General features: G+C 50.1%; 1 protein-coding gene across 1 annotated transcript; it reads right to left on the reverse strand.

Moving 5' to 3' along the window:
* Nucleotides 1-8,336: 8,336 nt before the first annotated feature.
* LOC126638400 (sulfate transporter-like) lies at nucleotides 8,337-13,950 on the reverse strand. Its single transcript, XM_050312258.1, is given in 4 exon segments — nucleotides 8,337-10,101; nucleotides 10,870-11,018; nucleotides 11,021-11,502; nucleotides 13,835-13,950. Coding segments are annotated over 3 exon segments (2,217 nt in total). The 5' UTR covers nucleotides 11,490-11,502; nucleotides 13,835-13,950; the 3' UTR covers nucleotides 8,337-8,502.
* Between the last annotated feature and the right edge of the window lie 5,041 nt (nucleotides 13,951-18,991).

Raw genomic sequence — 18,991 nt, forward strand, 5'->3', positions numbered from 1 at the left:
AATTAGGGGGTTTCGCAAGTTTGCTCAAATGAAAGACTGTCAGCCCTGCCAGACAGGACTTGGACAGGGCTCAGACAGAGCTGTGCTTGGCTGGGGTAGGTGTCAGGAGAAGGACTACAGGTGTACAAGCTCAGCTCAGCAGGTTCAATGCACACATATTACGAGGCTGTTTGAACTGCCTTTTCTGCCAACAGGGAGAAATCAGCTTCTCCATGGACTCCTCAGGCAAAGTCCTGAGCCTCTACATTGCCTGTGTGGGCCTTCCAAGCAGATCCCAAGGATGAAGAAACTCAAATCTGCCCAGATGGTGCTGAAGGGTGGACAGTGGTGTTCACCTCTGCTGGCAGCTGGCAGGTCACAAAATGGGTCAGGTCAGAGAAGGGACCACAGAGGCTCATCTGGTCTCACCCCCCTGCTCAAGCAGGGCCATCCCAGAGCACAGGACTCTGTCCAGATGGTTCTGGAATATCCCCTGTGAGGGAGACTCCACACCCTCTCTGGTCAGTCTGTTCCAGCTGGTCCTATGCTTGGTCACTGCATAGGAAAGAACCTCTTCCCCATGTTCAGGTGGAACTTCCTGGGTATCAGTTCCTGCCCGTTGCCTCTTGTCCCATTGCTGGGCACCTCCAAGCAGAGCCTGGTCCATCCTCTGACCCCTCCCTGCAGACATTCACAGACATTGTTCAGGTTCCCTCTCAGTGTCTCCTCTCGGGGCTGAACAGCCCCAGCTCCCTCAGCCTTTCCTCGTCAGGGAGATGCTCCAGTCCCTTCATCATCTCCGCAGCCTCTGCTGGACCTGCTCCAGGAGCTCCATGTCGCTCTTGTACTAGAGAGGCCAGAACTGGACACAGGTCTACCCTCACCTGTTCCTAGCAGAGGAAGGACAACATCCTCCTGCATGGAGAGCCCCCTGTTCCCATGAACCGAAAAGTCGGCACCACAAATGCCAGTGAGCATCCCAGGCAAAGTGCTGCAGCCCCTGGGAATCAAACACTCAAACCCATTGTATTCTCATTGTATTTGCACGTCTCCAGACAGGACATCCCCACTCCTGTCTGTGGGCATTGTGTGTCCCATCATTCGGTGTGACAAACACATCCCGTCCTGTCTGAGCGCAGCTTTTCCTCGGCTGCCCGGCACCACCCCGGATGATTTTACACAAACAGACCAACCATTGTTCCCTGTAGATGGCTGCAAACCATGCTGGGGACCAAAGCTGCTGTTTCCATGGCAGCACGTAGACGATTCCACTTGTGAGCAGCACGACTACTAAAATACAAACAAAATAAACATGGAGAGTGACATCTTCCGTCCTGCTCCTTGGCCTTTGGGGAGCCTTCACCTTTTGCTCCATGCTGAAAACCGCAGTCTGACACTGTGGCTTTCCCCTGGAGTTCCCTGGGGCTGCTGGAGCTGCGTGAGCAGTGGCAGTGGTGTTCGAGGCACTGCACAGCCTCAGCCACACAGCCAGGTCAGCTCAGGTCAGCACGGGAGCCCTCTGGAGCAAAGGCCCTTCAGCAAGTGGAGTCTGGTCCCAGTAGAGAGGGTGGGACTCTGGGATGCCCTTGGCTACTCAAGAAGGAAAACTGAGGCCCTTCTTGGGGATGCAAAACTGATTTCCTAAGTTCCTAAGCACTACCTGCTTAGTGGAGCAACTTTATTTCTGACCATTAATTCCCCATCAAAAAATCTTCAAGTACAAAAGGAAAAAGAAGAAGATTCTGTATTCAGAGCTGTTCACGGAGGTGGGAACAGACTGGAGCCTGCAGAAGGTTTGCAAACCTTTTCTGGCAATCTCATGCTCAATCAGCACACAGGTACAACAAACCCATGCCAAAGGGCAGCAAGTGCCTGAGCCCCCTGGGCTTCCTGTGCTCCAGCACCTCATGTTTGGGCTGGCACTTCCCAAAATGGTGCTTTCAAACATTCCTTTTATGTTTCCAGGATGACACTCAATGGTCTGCAGCAGCTCAGCAGAGCAAAAGTTGAGTTAGATAAGCTCAGAGCTGTGATCCCCCCGTGTCTGGGCTGGGCTTTGGCAAGACAGACACGTGGCTTGTCCTTCTCCATGGCTGAGACTGAAAGGCACAGCTGGGATTTGGAGAACTAGCCTGGGGTCTAAATAAATGCAGAAGACAAGCAAGTATTTTTCCTTCTTAGAAATGAACACCAGAAATCCTCCACTCAAATTTAATTCAGTTGTTGTGCCACGTTTAACCTTCAGCCACTTTCACATCTCCTTTCTACAGTTTCCACACTGGTTTTGGCAAAGTGCATTGCAGAGCCTTGAAGGGAAATTCATTCTGCAGCTTCCCAAACTCAGCAGATATTTATAGCTAAATAAGGGGCACAGAAGGGCAGGCTGGGCACAGGGGTGGGAGGGCTCAGCAAGAGGAAATCACCTTTCACCAGCAGCAGCTGCTGGCCTTCCTCTCTGAGACCACACACAGCTATTTGCATGAACAAGGCTTCTAGGGGAAAAAAAAAAGAGGAAAAATTAGAAGAAAAGAGTTGGCTGCCTGTGGTCTGGCCACAGGAGCCTGAAGCATCCCAACAGGAGTCAGCCCAGTTCTTGTAGTGCTTGGGGAATAAAAGTGGTCTGTGTAATCCCATGCCTTATCTCTATAATGGCTATTAGTCGATATCTAAGGAAAAGGTTAAGAGGGAGTTGGGCCTTTAGGGTCAGGCAAGCATAGGCATCCCTGGGACACCCTCCAAGCCTCCAGTAATGTGCAGTTAAACAAATCCCTCAGCCAAGAGGATACTGCTGCCTCAATTCATTGTTCTTCCATTAATTGCTCCTGCCACATTACGAACACATTTTTGGCACCTGGCAGCCAAGAGGTTCCTGCATTAATTCTCCTGTGTGATGTGCCCTTTTGCACATCTGGAGTGTGCCACAGGCCTGTTTCAGCTGCTGCTTTCTGCTCCTTGTTGGAAAGAAGTGGGAATGGTCCTTCCCTGCTTGCACACACATAGAGGCACTAAATGCTCCTGTTTTCATCTGCACTCGATGTGGGGAGCTTGACAGCAATAAGAGCCAATTAAACAAGTCTAAGTCTTAGTTGGAGAGGCAGGAGCTGCTTGTGCAGATAGTGAAAAAGCAGCAATAGCAGCAGGGCTGCCTACACGCTCCAAAGAAGCATCACCAACCCCTCCAGTCTAACATCTTCTTTTCAAATATGAATGTCTCCCAATCTGCACGTGAAGGTGTGAGCTGTGTGCCTCCGTCCTCTGCAATATACTGAGAGGAACAAGTCTCTTTTCCTTTAGTTGTTACCTGTTTGGCATCCTCTGCTGCAACTACTGCTGCAGGCACCTTCCCACCCACTGCAAGGACATTTCCACCCACCCACCCACTGCAGGCACCTTCCCATCTGCACTGCCTGAGCTGACTCTTCCCCACGGAGATGTTCCCTTCCTGTGCATGGGCCATGAGCAGGAATAACCCCACTGCTTTTAAGGCACGGTGGTTTGGGCAGGTGTGGGTGGAAGGAAGGGTAGAATGAGGTGAGTACAGGCCCTGAGTAAACACAGAGGGCTCCAGTGTGTCTACATTTCACGTGAATGCCACCAGCCCCTGGACCCTGACTGACCTAAGCCATGGCTGCTCAGCTCCCAAGTCTCAAGTCCTCCCTCTTCCAAAGGCACCACATGGGGTGGACTTCAGCAGTGGGGTGAGCTCCCTGTGGTCTGTGCCAGGATGGCAGAGGGCACACAGGAAGGCGGCACCCCTGTCACCCCCACTGAAGGGGACCCCAGGCTGTGTCACTGTCCAGCCAGTCTCCGAGGTCAGGGAGCTGGAACTGGAGCAGTGGCACCCACGGGGACAGCTGAGCGTGGCACAGACCACGCTCTTCCAGCGCCCTCTGCCCTGCAGGAGCAGATCTGCCAATGCACGGTGTCACTCAGCCCATGAACTGTCACATCACCGTCCGGGGAACCACAGCCTCCCAAAAACCAGCTGGTGCTCAGGCTCCAGCGGCAGCTCCAGGGCAGCCCGAGAGCTCGGATCCACGTGAGACAACGGTGCCATCCAGTGGCTGGTGAGCCCGCGCTCCCCTTGGCACATCCACACAACCTCCACCTGCCTTGGGTTTGGCTTTTTCTTTATTTTTGACACAAACAGAGCTGCCCTGTCCATGCATGACCCCGTCCTCATGAGCTCTGCCCAGTCACAGGGCAGAGCAGTGGTGGCAGGACACATGACACTGCCAGCTGTCACATTTAGAGTAAACAGGGACTTAGAAGAGAGGGCCAGCATTTGCTGAAAGTTCAAACATCCAATTAAATGTTCTTTTATTTAAAAATAATAAATTAATTTAACTTGGAAAAGTGATGAACAGATTCCTTGGCAGGAAAGGTCTGAAACAGAAACAACTTTGAGCTGTCAGCATTCACTACTCTTATTTCTGCTTTGCTTTAGTGAACTTTAGTATCTGTTATCCACTGCCTGCCTTGTGAATCTCAGCTGCTGTCTGGCTTGGCAGATATTTTACAATACCTTTAATCTTATCTCTACTTTATATAGAAACCACAATTGAACCTGCTGAAACACACTTCCCAGTCACTAAAGAACGAAAACAAAAGAAACATTTTCTTCTTGTTGGACTCTCTTTTATTCAGCCTTTAGACTCAAAAAAGCACCTTTCCTGTACCTTTTCTTCTGTAACTATGTGGACTATATAGTTGTTTGTTTTTTTTTTTAAGATGCAACAGCTCTCTCCATGAACTTTAGTGATTCACAGGAGCCAGGGCTGTTCAGGTACCCACCAAAGAGCCCTGAAACTGTGAAACATGACAAAACTGCAAGATTTTGCCATAGATGCCAAAGGCAGCTCCATCCAGACAAGGATGAAAAAAGGGCAAAGAGCAGATCTGGTTCAATAGCAAAACACCAATTGCAGGAGGATTTCCCAGGCACTGGACTGACTCCAGTGTTTTGTAGGAGATCACAGGGACCAGCAGCTACTGCTACTTGTGAGGATCCTGGATACTGCAAGAATTTTGCCCAGGGTAATTTTTCTCTTCAGATAATTTCATCCCTGTCCTTTCTCGTTTTCCTTCCCTCTGTAAGAGCTGACAGCTCCTCCCTTTGGAGCAGTATTGTTTTCCCTATGGGAACCAGGCTGTGATGTGGCTGTTCCCAGAGGAGCAGAGCAGGTGGTGGGATGATGGCACAGCTTTCCCTTTCAGGGATGTACAAGAACACCCTCTCCCTACTTGCAGCCAGCCTGGACTGTGCAATGAGCCTGGCAAGTTCCTGGGCAGCTGGGGGAGAAGAGGGATTGTGATGAATTCCCCAGGAGCTCTTCACCCCCACCCGGACTAGGTTAGCCCAAGCCACTGCCTGCTGATTCCTCCATCACCAGGCTATCTCCAGTGATGCATTAATGGTGGCCCTAATCTTTATTTTTATCCTGGAAAATCCAGTGCCATCACCTGCAGCTCACTGCTTTCTCTTTCCAGCTCAGTTTTGTCTGCTAGGGAAAGCATACATGGGTAGATAAGCACGTGCTGGCAGCACAGTAACTGCTTTACTGCAGTTAAGAGATCTGCAGAAGCAACTTCTTGCCATTATACAGGGCATGTGTTTCCAGGAACAGGCACTGGGAGCAAGGAGAACAGCCCTCCATGCAGCAATCAGTGTCTCCAACACTTTCTAGAAGGGAAAGCAATCAGCACCAGCCACAACCTTTACTCCTTAAACTTCCCCAGAGGAAACATTGCAAAGCATCAAAAGGATTTAAACCTGTCCAGCTGCTGCTGAGGCATAATTAACAGTTGCACAGTCAGCTCCAACTGCAGCTGACAAAGCCTTAGCAGAATCCTCTGTTTATCACACTCCTGGAGTATTTATAGATCCACAGCAAGGCAGGAGGGAGAGAGAAAAGGAGAATGATAGGTGAGCTGCTAACTAGGGGGGGATAACATTTGCTTTCAGCTGCATGGCATTTCCTTGGCCCCCAGTGAGGCTTTAGGAGGGACAGGCAAGCAGGATGCCTGGAGTGCAGCCTCTTCCCAGTGGGACACAGAAGTAGGTCCTCAGGTGGGAGATGTGGGGGGTCCATCCCCAGCTGAGACACTGAGGCCCTTTGTCAAACAGGGGGACTGTGGCTGTTGCAGTGGGGTTCTGGGGCACACAGGTGCCCTGTGTCCTCACCAGGAGCCCTTTCCTCACTGGGAATTGGCCCTTCCTGCTCACATCTCCCTCCAGATGTAAGGAGCTGCAGGTGAAGAGAAACCAGCCTGATCTTCCACAGCACTGACTATAAACTGACCTTGGACCATGTCATTGGTCCCTCCTCGTCTCTCCTCTGTGTTGTGTACAACCCTGGGCCTCTTCACTGATATAAAAATAGCAATTGTCATTGAGCTCCCTTGGCAATCTGTGGGGAATGGAGGAATGCTGGGTCCCCAGGATGTTTGAACTGTAGGCTGGAAGGAGATGCTGGAGTTGATGGGATGGGAGATATGGGCAAGCAGACAGGGCAGGGGCTGCCAGCAAGATCCCAGCTACTCTGGGCTGGAAAGGAGAGGGAAGGAGGTTGTCAGCCCAGCTCTCCTTTCCAAGGGAAGGCATCCCATAAAAACTGCTATGTATCTCTTTGGCATTTTCACAGCTCTCCCAGCCCTGAGCAGGAACTGCTCACATAAAGCAGCTGTGTCCCAGTGCAGGGGGCTGCAGGACCTGCTGCTCTTACCATAATCTTATCTGCTTTTAACTGCACCAGGCTGTGCCCAGGCATTATCAGCGCTGATTTTATTTCCCGCTGTGGCTTTATGACCTCACTGAGACCATAAATGCATCTAAAGTCTAACTAAAACAAATTCATTTTTCCCATAAAGAGTCTTATAAAAAAAATTATGGCAATGCTATTCCAAAAGGGAAGGATGGTCATATTCCTTGCAGGTAACAAGACTTCTTTACTAACTTGCTGTTCAGCCACAAAACAGCCCCATTACTCATGGCTAATGTAACTTCCCTGGGGAGTTGCCTCATACTGTGATGGCCTGAGAGGACTGTTGGAGAGAGATGCTGCAGCTCTTGAGGCTGCACCCCACTTGCACCCACACCTAGAGTTCATTGAGTACATCTGTCCATCCAGCCCTGCAAGGTCTGCACCGAGATCTTCAGTCAATCCAGCTCTGCCTGACACAGCTTTTTCCCAAGGACCTGCAAGCAGCTGGGCACAACATGCTCTTTAATCCATTCAAAGTAGTCTTTTGAGCATAAGAAGACATATTCCTGAGCAGAGACACAGGAGGATTCCTTTTCCACACACTTTATTTACAACAGTCTCCTGTCCCTGGGCTTCCAAGCTACAGTTCCCTTCAGAGGAAGGTGCTGCATTGCTTGGATGAGACCAGGGGAATAGTCACATAGAAATATTCAACAAAGATGGTGTTTTTACAGATAGAGTTAGTGGAAGAAAAGCTATTCTGGGACTTGGCAATGCTGTGGAGGCTTCAGAACTTAGAGCATAGACTTACCCCTGGGATGCAGCAGCAGGGCCAGCAGGATGCTGCCTGTCCCTGTCCCAGCCCAGCAGAAAGGACAGGTACCCGCGTCCAGTATGGAGCTGAGGCTCCTCCAGCTGCACACCTGGAAGTTCTGGAGGTGTGGGACAGCCCTGCCCCACTGCTGGGAGTGGCAGCCCCACGTCTCCAGCTGCAGGCAGGATCCAGCTACACACGTAGATGTGCAGTGCAGGTAGCACAGACCCTGCCAGGCACCCAGAGAACTGTGGCTCTTGAAGGCTGTGGCACAGGTGTCCTGATTTACAGTTTATGAAGAGCAGCTGTGATCTCTGGTACCTTTTTTTGGGGGGAGAAAATCTGTAGTTTCAACCATGGAATACTGACAGACAGTGATGGCCTTCCAGTACCTGAAGGGAGCTAACAAGAAAGATGGAGACTATTTACAAGGACCTGGAGTGACAGGACAAGGGGGAATGTCTTCACGCTGATAGAGGGCAGGGTTAAACATTAGGAATAAACTTTTCCTGTGAGGGTGGTGAGGCCCTGGCACAGGTTGCCCAGAGAAGCTGTGGCTGCCCCATCCCTGGAAGTGTTCAAGGGTTGGAAGGGGCTCAGAGCAACCTGGTCTAGTGGGAGGCGTCCCTGCCCACATGGCAGGGGGCTGGAAGGGGATGACCTTTAAGGTCTGTTGCCCCCCAGACCAGCCCGGGATTCCCTGACCCCGCCGGGATTGCGGGAGCGGCCCCGCAGCGCGTCCCACTCGCGCTGCCCCGCGGGGCAGGTGCGGGGCGGGAGCGCCTCAAACGCCGCCCGGGCTCCCTCCCACCGGCACGGCCGACCCTGAAACACCTCCCGGACGATTTACCTCTTGCCAATCTCTCCCCAAATCCTGCTGCCCCCTGCCGCTGCTGGCAGACCATCACAAGTCTCTCCTGCGCGCTCTGGCTGCACAAAGACTGAAAGTGCTCTCGAGTACGTGCCAAGCCCTTCCCCGTTAGGAATCAGTCCTCACACACAGGTCTACAAAGACACCTGGAAGTTCACGTCCTCAGGGTCCAGGAGAGTGTCCTGTTTCTCCTTGCTTTCCTCCTGGTGCACATGGTACCACCGTTCAGCAAACTGCACTGCATCGTGGATGCTGTGGAAAGCCAGCTGACCCCCACTGCCTGTCTCGCCTGCCCAGCCTCCCTCCCTGAGGCGGTGGCGGATGGAGGGGTTGCAGTTGGCCAAGAGCACCTGGACACCAATCTTCTTATAGTCATGGTGTGTCTCCTTTAGCACAGAGAGACCCACAGTATCTATGAACTGCATTGCCCCACAGTCAAGGATTAAGGTGTGCATATCTATGGAGGGAGGACGGGCATCTGGTGGAGGCTTCTCAGCCCTTTTCTTGGCCTGTTTCAGGCAGTCACACCCAGTGCCCAAAAAGCTCTTTCTGTTGCCTGTCTCTGTGTCTGCCTGGGCCCCCACCCTTTGGTGTTTAGCAGCCAGCAGAATAGGATTTACCCCAGTTCTCTGATACAGAACAGTCTTGAAATAGTCCCTGTTGGCGTAGTAGAGGGACGACTCGAAGCGGAAGATTTTGATGTTGGCGATGCTGCTGAGCTGCTTGTAAGTGGACTGGTCCTCGTAGATCTCCGTGTTGCTGACCTTGCCCAGGAGCGTGGCCCTGGGTCTCTGCGTGCGGAAGATGATGCAGAGCAGAGCGACACAGACGCCCACGAGGAGCCCGATCTCTGTGGTGATCAGGGTGGAGCACAGCATGGTCACCCACCACACCACCGTGTCCAGCCTGCTGAGCCGCCACATCCGGGGGGTGTCACGGAACTTCCTCAGGCCCCCCCGCAGGTTGACGATGGTGACCACCCCCAGGATGGAGGTCTGCAGCGAGTAGAAGAGCGGGGCGATCCACAGCAGCACCAGCAGCAGCACCAGGGAGGTGACCAGGCCAGAGATCTGGGTCTGGGTCCCCGTGGACTCCTTCAGCAGAGTCTTGGTCAGGGCTGCAGAGCTGGCAAAGCAGTAGAAGAAGGAAGGGATCAGGTTGCACATGCCGATGGCGATCATCTCCTGGTTGGCACGGACAGTGTAGCCGTGCTTTTTGCCAAAGATTTCTGCCAGGGAGACAGTCATGGCAAAGCCAATAATAGCAATGGGCAGAGCATCAACTGCCAGGCTGGGAAACAGGTTTATATCTGGTACAGTGGGTTTCCTGAAACCAGTGGGGATATCCCCACAAACAGCAGACTTGTATCGCTCCTCGAAGTTGAAGTAGTGAGATATGACTGTGGCTACAATGACCACCAGCAGCTCTATGGGGAACGGGGCCTTCATCTTCTCCTTGTACCATTCATTGATCTCCTTGACAGGCACTATGATGGCCAAAGCAACCAGGCTGGTGACCAGGTCACAGATGTTGGTGTTCTGAATGTATCTGAAAAGGTCAATCCAGGTCAGGATGAATGACCCCACCCCTTCGTGACGAGGGATTTTCAGTCCCAGGAGATACTTCATCTGGGAGGTGATAATGGTGAGGCTGGAGCCAGTCACAAAGCCACCAAGGAGAGGTTCTGAAAGGTAGACAGCCACAAATCCCAGCTGTAAAACCCCCAGCAGGATCTGAAAAGAAAGCAGTCATACATTTAGCATGGATGAGAAGGGCTGGAAGAGGTCAGTTTGCTTCCAGGTTAGCAGCTTTGGCTACTCTGTCTGATGAGCATTCAGTGTAAGGCAGAGAACTTTGTCTTCAGTAGTTAATCTGGCATATGAAAAATTAAAGAGACCTACCTCTAACACCTGTCTGTGGCTATAGGGATGCCCTACAAAGAAGTCTACGAGGTCCCTGTTGCTGCCTCCCTAGAAGCAATAGAGAATCCAGGCAGCAGCCCCACCAAAGCAGCTCTGAGTATCACTCGATGGCATAAAACCATTGTGAGGCTCTAAATTTTAGTTGTCCCAGTGAAAAAACCTGGAGCTGTTCAGTAACAGCTAAGCTGAGGCAGTGGGGACACTGCCAGGGGGCATGGCAGGGTCCTTGAGGGTGGTTCTTACCAGCCCCAAATCTGCTCTAAGCTTCCCAGCTCCAGGACTGGGGTGGTGGGAAAGTGGTTCACAGTTCCTCTTCTCCCTTGCTGTGTCTGATAATGAGGATGTTTCAGACACATTCAAGGATCTGGGCTATCACATGGGGGAAACAAAACCCCCAACTCGGCCGTGTTTGCACTTTTTAAAACCATTCCATTCACAGGGATTCAAGGATGTTGGGGTCTAGTCACACCAGGAAGTGTTTCTCACAACTTACAAGTCCAAACCAAGACTGGAGCTTAGAGATATCTTCAGCTCAGAGAAATTCCTATCAGGGAAAGGACAGAGAGCAAACATTTGTACCTGGTAGAGACCAACCAGAAAGCTTAAGGAAAGGGCCACGGTGATGGCGTAGCAGCTCCTGTCGCAGGCAGCAGTGCCGTTGCCAGTGGAGGTGGCGTTGCCCAGCGCTGGGGAGCTGTAGGAGCCGTCATCGTCGTACCCGCGAGCCGCAGGTGCCGGTTCACGCTCTGCCCCACCATCAGGCACAGCACCCCGAAGGAGCCCACGCAGTTGTGCCGCGAAGTGGCCATGGCGACGTAGATGATGTTGCAGAAGAAGTTGGTGTAGATCCCGTAGATGGGATCCTGGCTGGCTAAAAGGGAGTAAGAGACGGACTGAGGGATGGTGACTATCCCCACCAGGAGCCCAGATATGACGTCCCCAAGCAACTGTGTCCTGATGTTGTAGCGGGGCAGCCAGTCCAGCACTGGGAACAGCCGGCACAGGAAGGTGATGACGGTTTGATGACTGCATGTGCAGACCTCTCTGGCTTTCTTTAGGATGAGTTCCTTGGCACTGAAGTCCACGGGCTCATACTCCTCCAACTCCACGTGGATGAAATTGGCAGGAGTCTCCTGTGGTGCTGGGAAGTCCAGTGTGTCTTTGCTTGGTTCAGACTTGTGGATGGACGTGTCCTCCATGGCACCGGGAGAGCTAAGGCAGGAGAGCAGGCAATCATGAAGGGCTGCAGTCACCTACACAATTTGCTTTGCTTTGTTTAGCTCCAGGGCTCATGCAGATTGCATGGATAAATAGATAAATAAACGAAAATAACCTCAGACAAACCAAACAGAAAAACACTTTCCCATAGTTCTGATTGATTTGTTTGTTGTCATTTACCTGATTAACCACAACCCTGAGCCTGTGGTTTAAATTGCATTCACGGTTGCAGAGGTGCCCACATCAGGGGCAGAACTACAGAGACTCCCACGCTCCTTCCTAACATACCTCTTGTTTTGAAACAGGACAGCAGAATGGGTTAAAATCAGACAATATTATTTCACTGAAACTAAAACTCCTTCAGGAACTCTGTGTTTCTACTTAAGGAAAAACTATTTTGAAAATGTTGAGATATTCCAAGTGATACTTTTAGGAATGCAGCATGTGGGTAAGGGAGGTGATTTGCAAAATAATTTTTTCCTTCAACATTACAAAATTGTAAATTACATTGCTGGCTTGCACCAAACATGCACATCACAGGGGCTCCCATCTGCAGAATGAAATCATCCAACTTTTTCAGTCTGGTTGATTAACAGAGACACTTTCCAGAGCTAGTCCAAGCTTTCCAGCCAAAATGCAGCTGCTACAAAAGGTACCTTTTTGTCAAAGCTGAACAGCATACCCAGAGAAAAATGCTCCTGAGAGGAGACCCAGAGTGACTGCAGTTTGGAAATTGAACTGGGATGATGAGAAATCCCATTCCCCTGCCCTACACATTCATTTCACACCACTAATCCCAGCCCAAATCTCTTACCTCTGGCTGCCAGGAGTTACACTGGGAGTTTCCTTACTACCTGGAGCTTCTCCCCCTGTGGACAGACCTGTCTCCACCTTGCAGCACACCCTGAACACCCCGAACAGAGGAAGCACAAGGCTGACAACTGTGAACCTGGACCATGTGCTGCTTCCCCTGAGATCTGAGTTAATCAGCCAAGCCCTTTTATCTCGCTCCAGTCGATGAAGAAGGTGCAGCCTGACAAACAGAGCTGTATTTTGAAAACAAACATTATTCCAAGACAGTATTTTAGATGGAAACTTGCTCTGGGCATGAAGAATGATTGAAGGAGTTTACAGAAGCGCTCCTGTAGATTAACAGTATTGCTGGTATCTGGAGAAGTGTTTACTAAACAAGGGGAACAACCCAAAGAAACTGCTCTGTCCCTCTCTGAACTGAGTGAGCACAAGTCCCGCTGGGCTTCTCCACACAGGTTTTCACCTATTCTGGACAAGCTTTTGTGCCAAAAACCAGAACTTGTTCCAGAATGACTTTTCTGTCCTGGTGGTTCTTCCACAGCACCCACCACAGAGGCTCTGTAAAACAGAGGTTTGTCTGCACAGACAACAAAGGTGTGATGACACAGGTTATTTCTAGTTAGACAGAAGGACTCAGTATGTGTGGAATCTGCACAATCCACATTTTGCACATGCCTTTTAGAGACATAACAAGGGATAACAAGGGGATTTTGCAGTGCAAAATAAGCACAATTCCATAAAGTGCAGGGTTGATTATTTTCTGTAGGTAAAGGCAAACAATTGCACTAGCAGCCAGGAAAAAAGGGAATGTCTCATCATCCTGAATGGAAACAGCAGCCTCATAAGTACCAGCTGTAACTGTGCTGCCCTTATGATCCCTGCCAACAACCTACATCAGACCTCTGAGCACACACACCCCTTCCCCTCCTACTCCCCTCCTTTTCCATCTCTCTTTCACTGACCTAGTCTCTTAGATTTTGCTGGATATGCCATTGTCCCATGCAGTTGGATAAATGCCTGGCAGTCAGGCAGCTTGACCTCTGCCTCTGCTCCTGGCACTGACTGTTCTGGGACTGGGGAGAGGGCTGAGAGCCCATGGCACTGTAGAGATGGTGTGGGGTCTGGAGAAGTGGCATTTTCACAAGGTTTTTATACAGATGCTGGGGAGACACCCGGAGGGAAGGGGAAGACCAGCATTCTGAGCTACATTTATCTCATCAGTGGCAGTCTGGATCTCAGTAATTAGAAGTAAATAAATAAGAAACATCCGTGCTCTCTGGCAGCAGGAGAAAATGAGAGCACATGGCAGGGAGGCAGCTGTTCAATTTATTTATCTATTTATATCAATTCTTTATTCTCTGCCATTCCTCCACAGCTCATGTATTTTAAGGTGCATTGTTGATAGCTCCCTTTCCCTTCTCCCAGTAATCGACTGTCTCTCTCCTTGGCCTTGTCATTCCTCCTGTCCATAAAAGACGATACTTCCATATACTTTATAATTGTTCCTACTTACAGCTCATTTTGTGTCTTGGCCTGGATGATGTGGTCTCTACTTTTCCATCTTCTTCTTTAGCAAATGACCCAAAATTCCATTTTCTGTATGAATCCTTCATCTTGAAATTCAGTCACTGAAGAACTGATGAGTCAGTCATTGAAGAGCTGGCCAGGCTGGTCTTTTAAGTCAGCTTGTTCACTGGGATGAAACACATCTGAGCACAATCCATCTTTGGGATTTGTTCTTATTTAGGAAGGTCCAGTTCTAGACTCTGATTTGTCCACCATGAAAATGGGACAAAGCATTTTTTTCATTTGTGACAGTATCTGTGTTACCTTTAACTTGCACCCTGCCATTGCTGCCTGTTGCTGCTTTTCCTTCCCAATTCCATTTTCATTTAAATATTCTGGTACTCTTTTGTTTGTTATGATTTCCTTTACCACCTGATATAGTTTGGTAAGCCTTGATAAAGCCATGCTCTTCCACTTCTCCAAGGTAAGCAGCTCTTCTTCCCATTCCTTCTGTCTCCAAACCTCCCCAGCTATCCATCCTTACAATTTTTTTCTCCCTTTTCCTGTGTGTAAATTCCCCATTGCTTTTGTATACTTAGCTTTAAAATATTCCATATTTTCCCTGCAACTCTCAAGCTCCTTGTCCCATCTGGCTTTCCAGTGTGTTTGGCTCTCTGCATGGTCCTCTCTGTGCTGGAAATTCCAGCTGTGGGCACTGAGGAGAGGCCACTTTCTGTTATCCATCCCGGCAGAGAGGATGTAGGAACACACTTGGTGACACCGTGCACATCCCTGAAATTACTTTTACTGTGTGAGGTGAGGCAAGGGCAGAAACTGCAAACATTTCACATTTCCCCTGGAAAACGTGTAGCAGAAAGCTTAAAAAAAGAAAACCACAGCAGAACTTCAGGTGACCTTGAGCTGGCCAAGGCTGTGCTGCCTTCCAAAGCAAGGTCACTACAGCTGACTGCTGAAACTGCTTGTTTTCAAATGCATCTTTCAGTGTTGTTCTCTATTGCCACTATAAACTCATTTAACTGTTTAGCTCCATCCTGGGCAGGGCTGGGCTGGACAGATGGTTTTATCTTGAACGATGCAAGTGCAGACAGGACGTTGCCTGCAGTAACACGGCACCCTCTGGTTTTCAGATGAACAGAAAGCATGAAATCCAGAGTTTTCATTCCTGGCATGGTATGTGACCAATTTAACATCCATCTATGCCACGGCCACTGCAGCCAGCTGGACACAGAGCAGTGAAAACAAACTCCAGGTACAAGGTAAATGCAGTAGTGACCTATTGCAGTTTTCTATCCTAAAGAGCTAACTGCACTGCACAAGGATTTTTGATTTAAGGTTTGTAAATATCCTTATGACTATTTGGCTTCTGAAAGTCTCTGAAGTAACATCCTACATGTCTTGGCTCCATAAACAGGCCATAAACTGGTAGTACATGGATGCACCCCACTGCTCCAATTACTCAGATCACATGCAATGTTATTTAAATAAAAAGGATAATGATGCCAGGTATCTAAGAGAGATGCTTTTCCTTATCTTCAGATTTGGGACTTCACAGTATTTTCAGATGGCTGCTGGTTCAGTTCTGCTTGGAAATGTATTTTCAATATGTAGACATCTGCAAAACATCATCCTTTTTAAGGGGAGAACAAGAAAAAGGGGACAAACCCAGAATTGGTCCCACTGCTGAGATATGGCAAAATGCAACAAAGGCACCTGAGGACAAAAATGCTGAACAGAACCTCTCCAGCGGTTTTTTGGAAAGCAACTATTCATGTTTCTGCAAGAGATAACACATCCCAGAAAACAGAACAGCTTTTGCAGCCTCCTGTTATTTGGCAGGGCAGTTTGTGCTACCACACAGGGGTCACAGAAGAGTTTGCAGGGCAAAGAAAACACAAATACTGTGAGGCCAAAAGTGTCACTGACCCTTTGACTGCACGTGGAAATGCAATCACACCACTCTGACATTTGAGAGGGACCAAGTAACCTACAAATAAACACTGATAAAGAGCATCTTCACTCCTAGAAGCTGGAAAAAAAGATCACTTCCAACCACATCAGCTAGAGGATTCAAGGAGCACTCCTCATTTATGTAACAAGGATGAAAAAAACTCCTTGCCAACTTTTGCAGCACTTTGTTGCTGTCTCCGTGTATTTCCCTGCACAACAAACATCCAGTGCTTTTGACTATTTCCTAAATTATCAATATAATCATAGAAAATGCTGTAACAGATCTGCAGACAGATTAAACTGATTACAGATGAATACAGTGCAATAAAAACGTGGAGACATTTCCCTCTCATACTGAACTGGCAATCAGCCCAGGCTATTTGGCATCATTTAGGATGCTGAGGCCCTGGCACAGGCTGCCCAGAGAAGCTGTGGTTGCCCCATCCCTGGAAGTGTCCAAGGCCAGGCTGGACTGAGCTCTGAGCCACCTGGTCTAGTGGAAGGTGTCCCTGCCCATGACAGGAGGGTGGGACCAGATGATCTTTAAGGTCCCCTCCAACCCAGTAAAGAATTCTTTCCTAATACCTAATCTAATCTCCAACTACCTGCTGTGTGACAATACTGGACCTGCTATGATACTTCAAACAGAAGGAGAAGCTTTTCTCCACAGCTCGAAGGTCAGGACAGACTGTCACAGGGTGTGGTGGGAGTCAACAGGTTCAAGAAAAGGGGTTAGGAAGTGTCATGAAGTGCTGAAAGAGCTCTAACAAAGGTCTCAGTGCTCAGGAAATTTCTAACCTGCTGCTTTCCAGGTGCTGGGAGGGCTTTGCATGAGCTGGACGCCTGGGACATTTTTCCCAAGGAGACTCCAACCAGGCTGTGACCAGCTCCAGCTGGGAGGGTCCCATCTAGTACAGGAGTGTGTATGGCAAGAGTTTGTTATTGTCAGGTGAGGCAGAGCCTTAAACAGCACAGGTGAAAGGTGCTGCTGACCGAATCTGGTTATCTCAGCTCTGTATCAGCAGGAACCAGACTCATTTTGCTCAAGGCAATGCCTGTCCTCTGCCTTTCAAGAGAAAGCACTGCAGGCATTCCCCGGAATTGAGTGTTCCTACCACTCTGTTGGCACCAACACAAAAATTGCAGCATGTGCACTGAGGTCTCCTAAGGTAAAAGGTATCCTCAGGTAAAAGCTGAGCCATGCTGGGTCATAAAAATCTTTTCCATAATCCAGGGACATGTAGTATGCAAGACAATGTTCACAGTAACTGCCCAGAACTGCATGCAGGGCTGTTCTCAGTTTTGCTCTGACTCTTACTGGCTATGACCTGAACAAGGCATATAACCTGGTATAGAATCACAGAATCAAAGGGAAGGGACCCACAAGGATCATCAAAGTCCAGCTTCTGGCCCTGCACAGGACACCCTAACAACCTCACCCTGTCCCTGAGAGCGTTGTCCAAACACTCCTTGAGCTCTGTCAGCCGTGGGGCCGTGACCACTGCCCTGGGGAGCCTGTTCAGTGCCAACCACCCGCTGGGGGAAGAACCTTTTCCCAATACCCAGCCTAACCCTCCCTGACACAGTTTCATATTACGTCAAGTAACACTGAAATACATGGCAGCAATTTCGTAAGGCTGAGTATGCAATACCAGGAACTGTAACTACACATATTGTAAAGTACAAGTAGCATCAAACCTGATCAACTCTGTCAATTCTTTCATTTTAGGAATATGGTCCTGGCCCATAGCAGGATGCTGCTCCCTGGCACATGGCACATCACTGTCACCACATAGCTGATTACCTGTTATTAATCCTGAAACAAACCACAGCCAGGTTGCACAGAGCAGCAGGGTCAGAACAAGGTGAAAGCCACAAACCATCAATCAGTGCCCTGGTTTACGTGGGCAGGGAACCTCCCCGAGTGCCTGTGTGTGTGCAACATGGTGTGGCAGAACAGAGCACACCGCTGTGTGTACACTGTGTGTTGCAACAGGGACCCTGTCGGGGAAACAGGGACTGGGGACTCACCAAACACATGAGGTTCTTCTTTCCAAAACTTACTTTGCAGCATCTTCTGAGGCAGAGCAGTGGATATTGTCTAATCAGCTTCAGGAAAGCTTCTGACACCTTCTCTCAGCAAACTCAGGCAGTGTGGGCTGGATGGGTGGACAGCGAGGTGGATTGAGACCTGGCTGAATGGCAGATCCCAGAGGATTGTAATCAGGGTCTAGTTTGGAGGCCTGTCACTCGTGGTGTCCACCAGGGTTCAGTACTGGGCCCAGTATTGTTTAACTTACTCATCAGTGACTCAGATGAAGGGGTCAGTGCCTCCTCAGCAAGTTCACTCACACAAAGCTGGAGGAGTGGCTGATACCCAGAGGGCTGTGCAGCCCTTCAGAGGGACCTCGAGAGGTTGGAGAGACAGAGACAGGCAGAGAGGAACCATCTCAAATTCAACAAGGGCAAATGCCTGCTCCTGGGGAGGAACAACCCTGGGCACTGGTACAAGCTGGGAGCTGACCTGCTGAGGAGCAGCTCTGCCGGGAAGGACCTGGGGGTCCTGTTGGATAACATGTTGTCCATGACCAGCAGTGTGTCCTGGGGGCCAAGGCCAAAGGGATTGTGGTGTGCATTAGGAACAGCATTGCCAGCAAGTCAGGGAGGTGATGCTGGTCCTCTGCTCAGCCCTGGTGAGGCACATCTGCAGTGCTGTGTCCAGTTCTGGGCTCCTCAGGACAGGAGGGACATGGAGCTCCTGGAGCAGGTCCAGCAGGAGGCTGTGGAGATGATGAAGGGACTGGAGCATCTCCCTGAGGAGGAAAGGCTGAGGGAGCTGGGGCTGTTCAGCCCCGAGAGGAGACACTGAGAGGGGACCCCATCAATGTGTGTCAGTGTCTGCAGAGAGGGTCAGAGGATGGACCAGGCTCTGCTTGGGGGGCCCAGCAATGGGACAAGAGGCAACGGGCAGGAACCGATGCCCAGGAAGTTCCACCTGAACGTGTGGAAGAATTTCTTTACTGTGCAAGTCACAAACTGCCCAGAGAGGGTGTGGAGCCTCCCTCACTGGGAATAGTCCAGAACCATCAGGAGACAATCCTGTGCCACGTGCTCTGGGATGACCCTGCTGGAGCAGGGACGTGGGACCAGGTGACCCACTGGGGTCCCTTCCAACCTGTCCCGTCCTGTGACTCTG

Source organism: Myiozetetes cayanensis, unplaced genomic scaffold (genome assembly GCF_022539395.1).
Source record: "Myiozetetes cayanensis isolate MyiCay16 unplaced genomic scaffold, myiCay2020 scf17, whole genome shotgun sequence".
NCBI classification, from domain to species: Eukaryota; Metazoa; Chordata; class Aves; order Passeriformes; family Tyrannidae; genus Myiozetetes; species Myiozetetes cayanensis.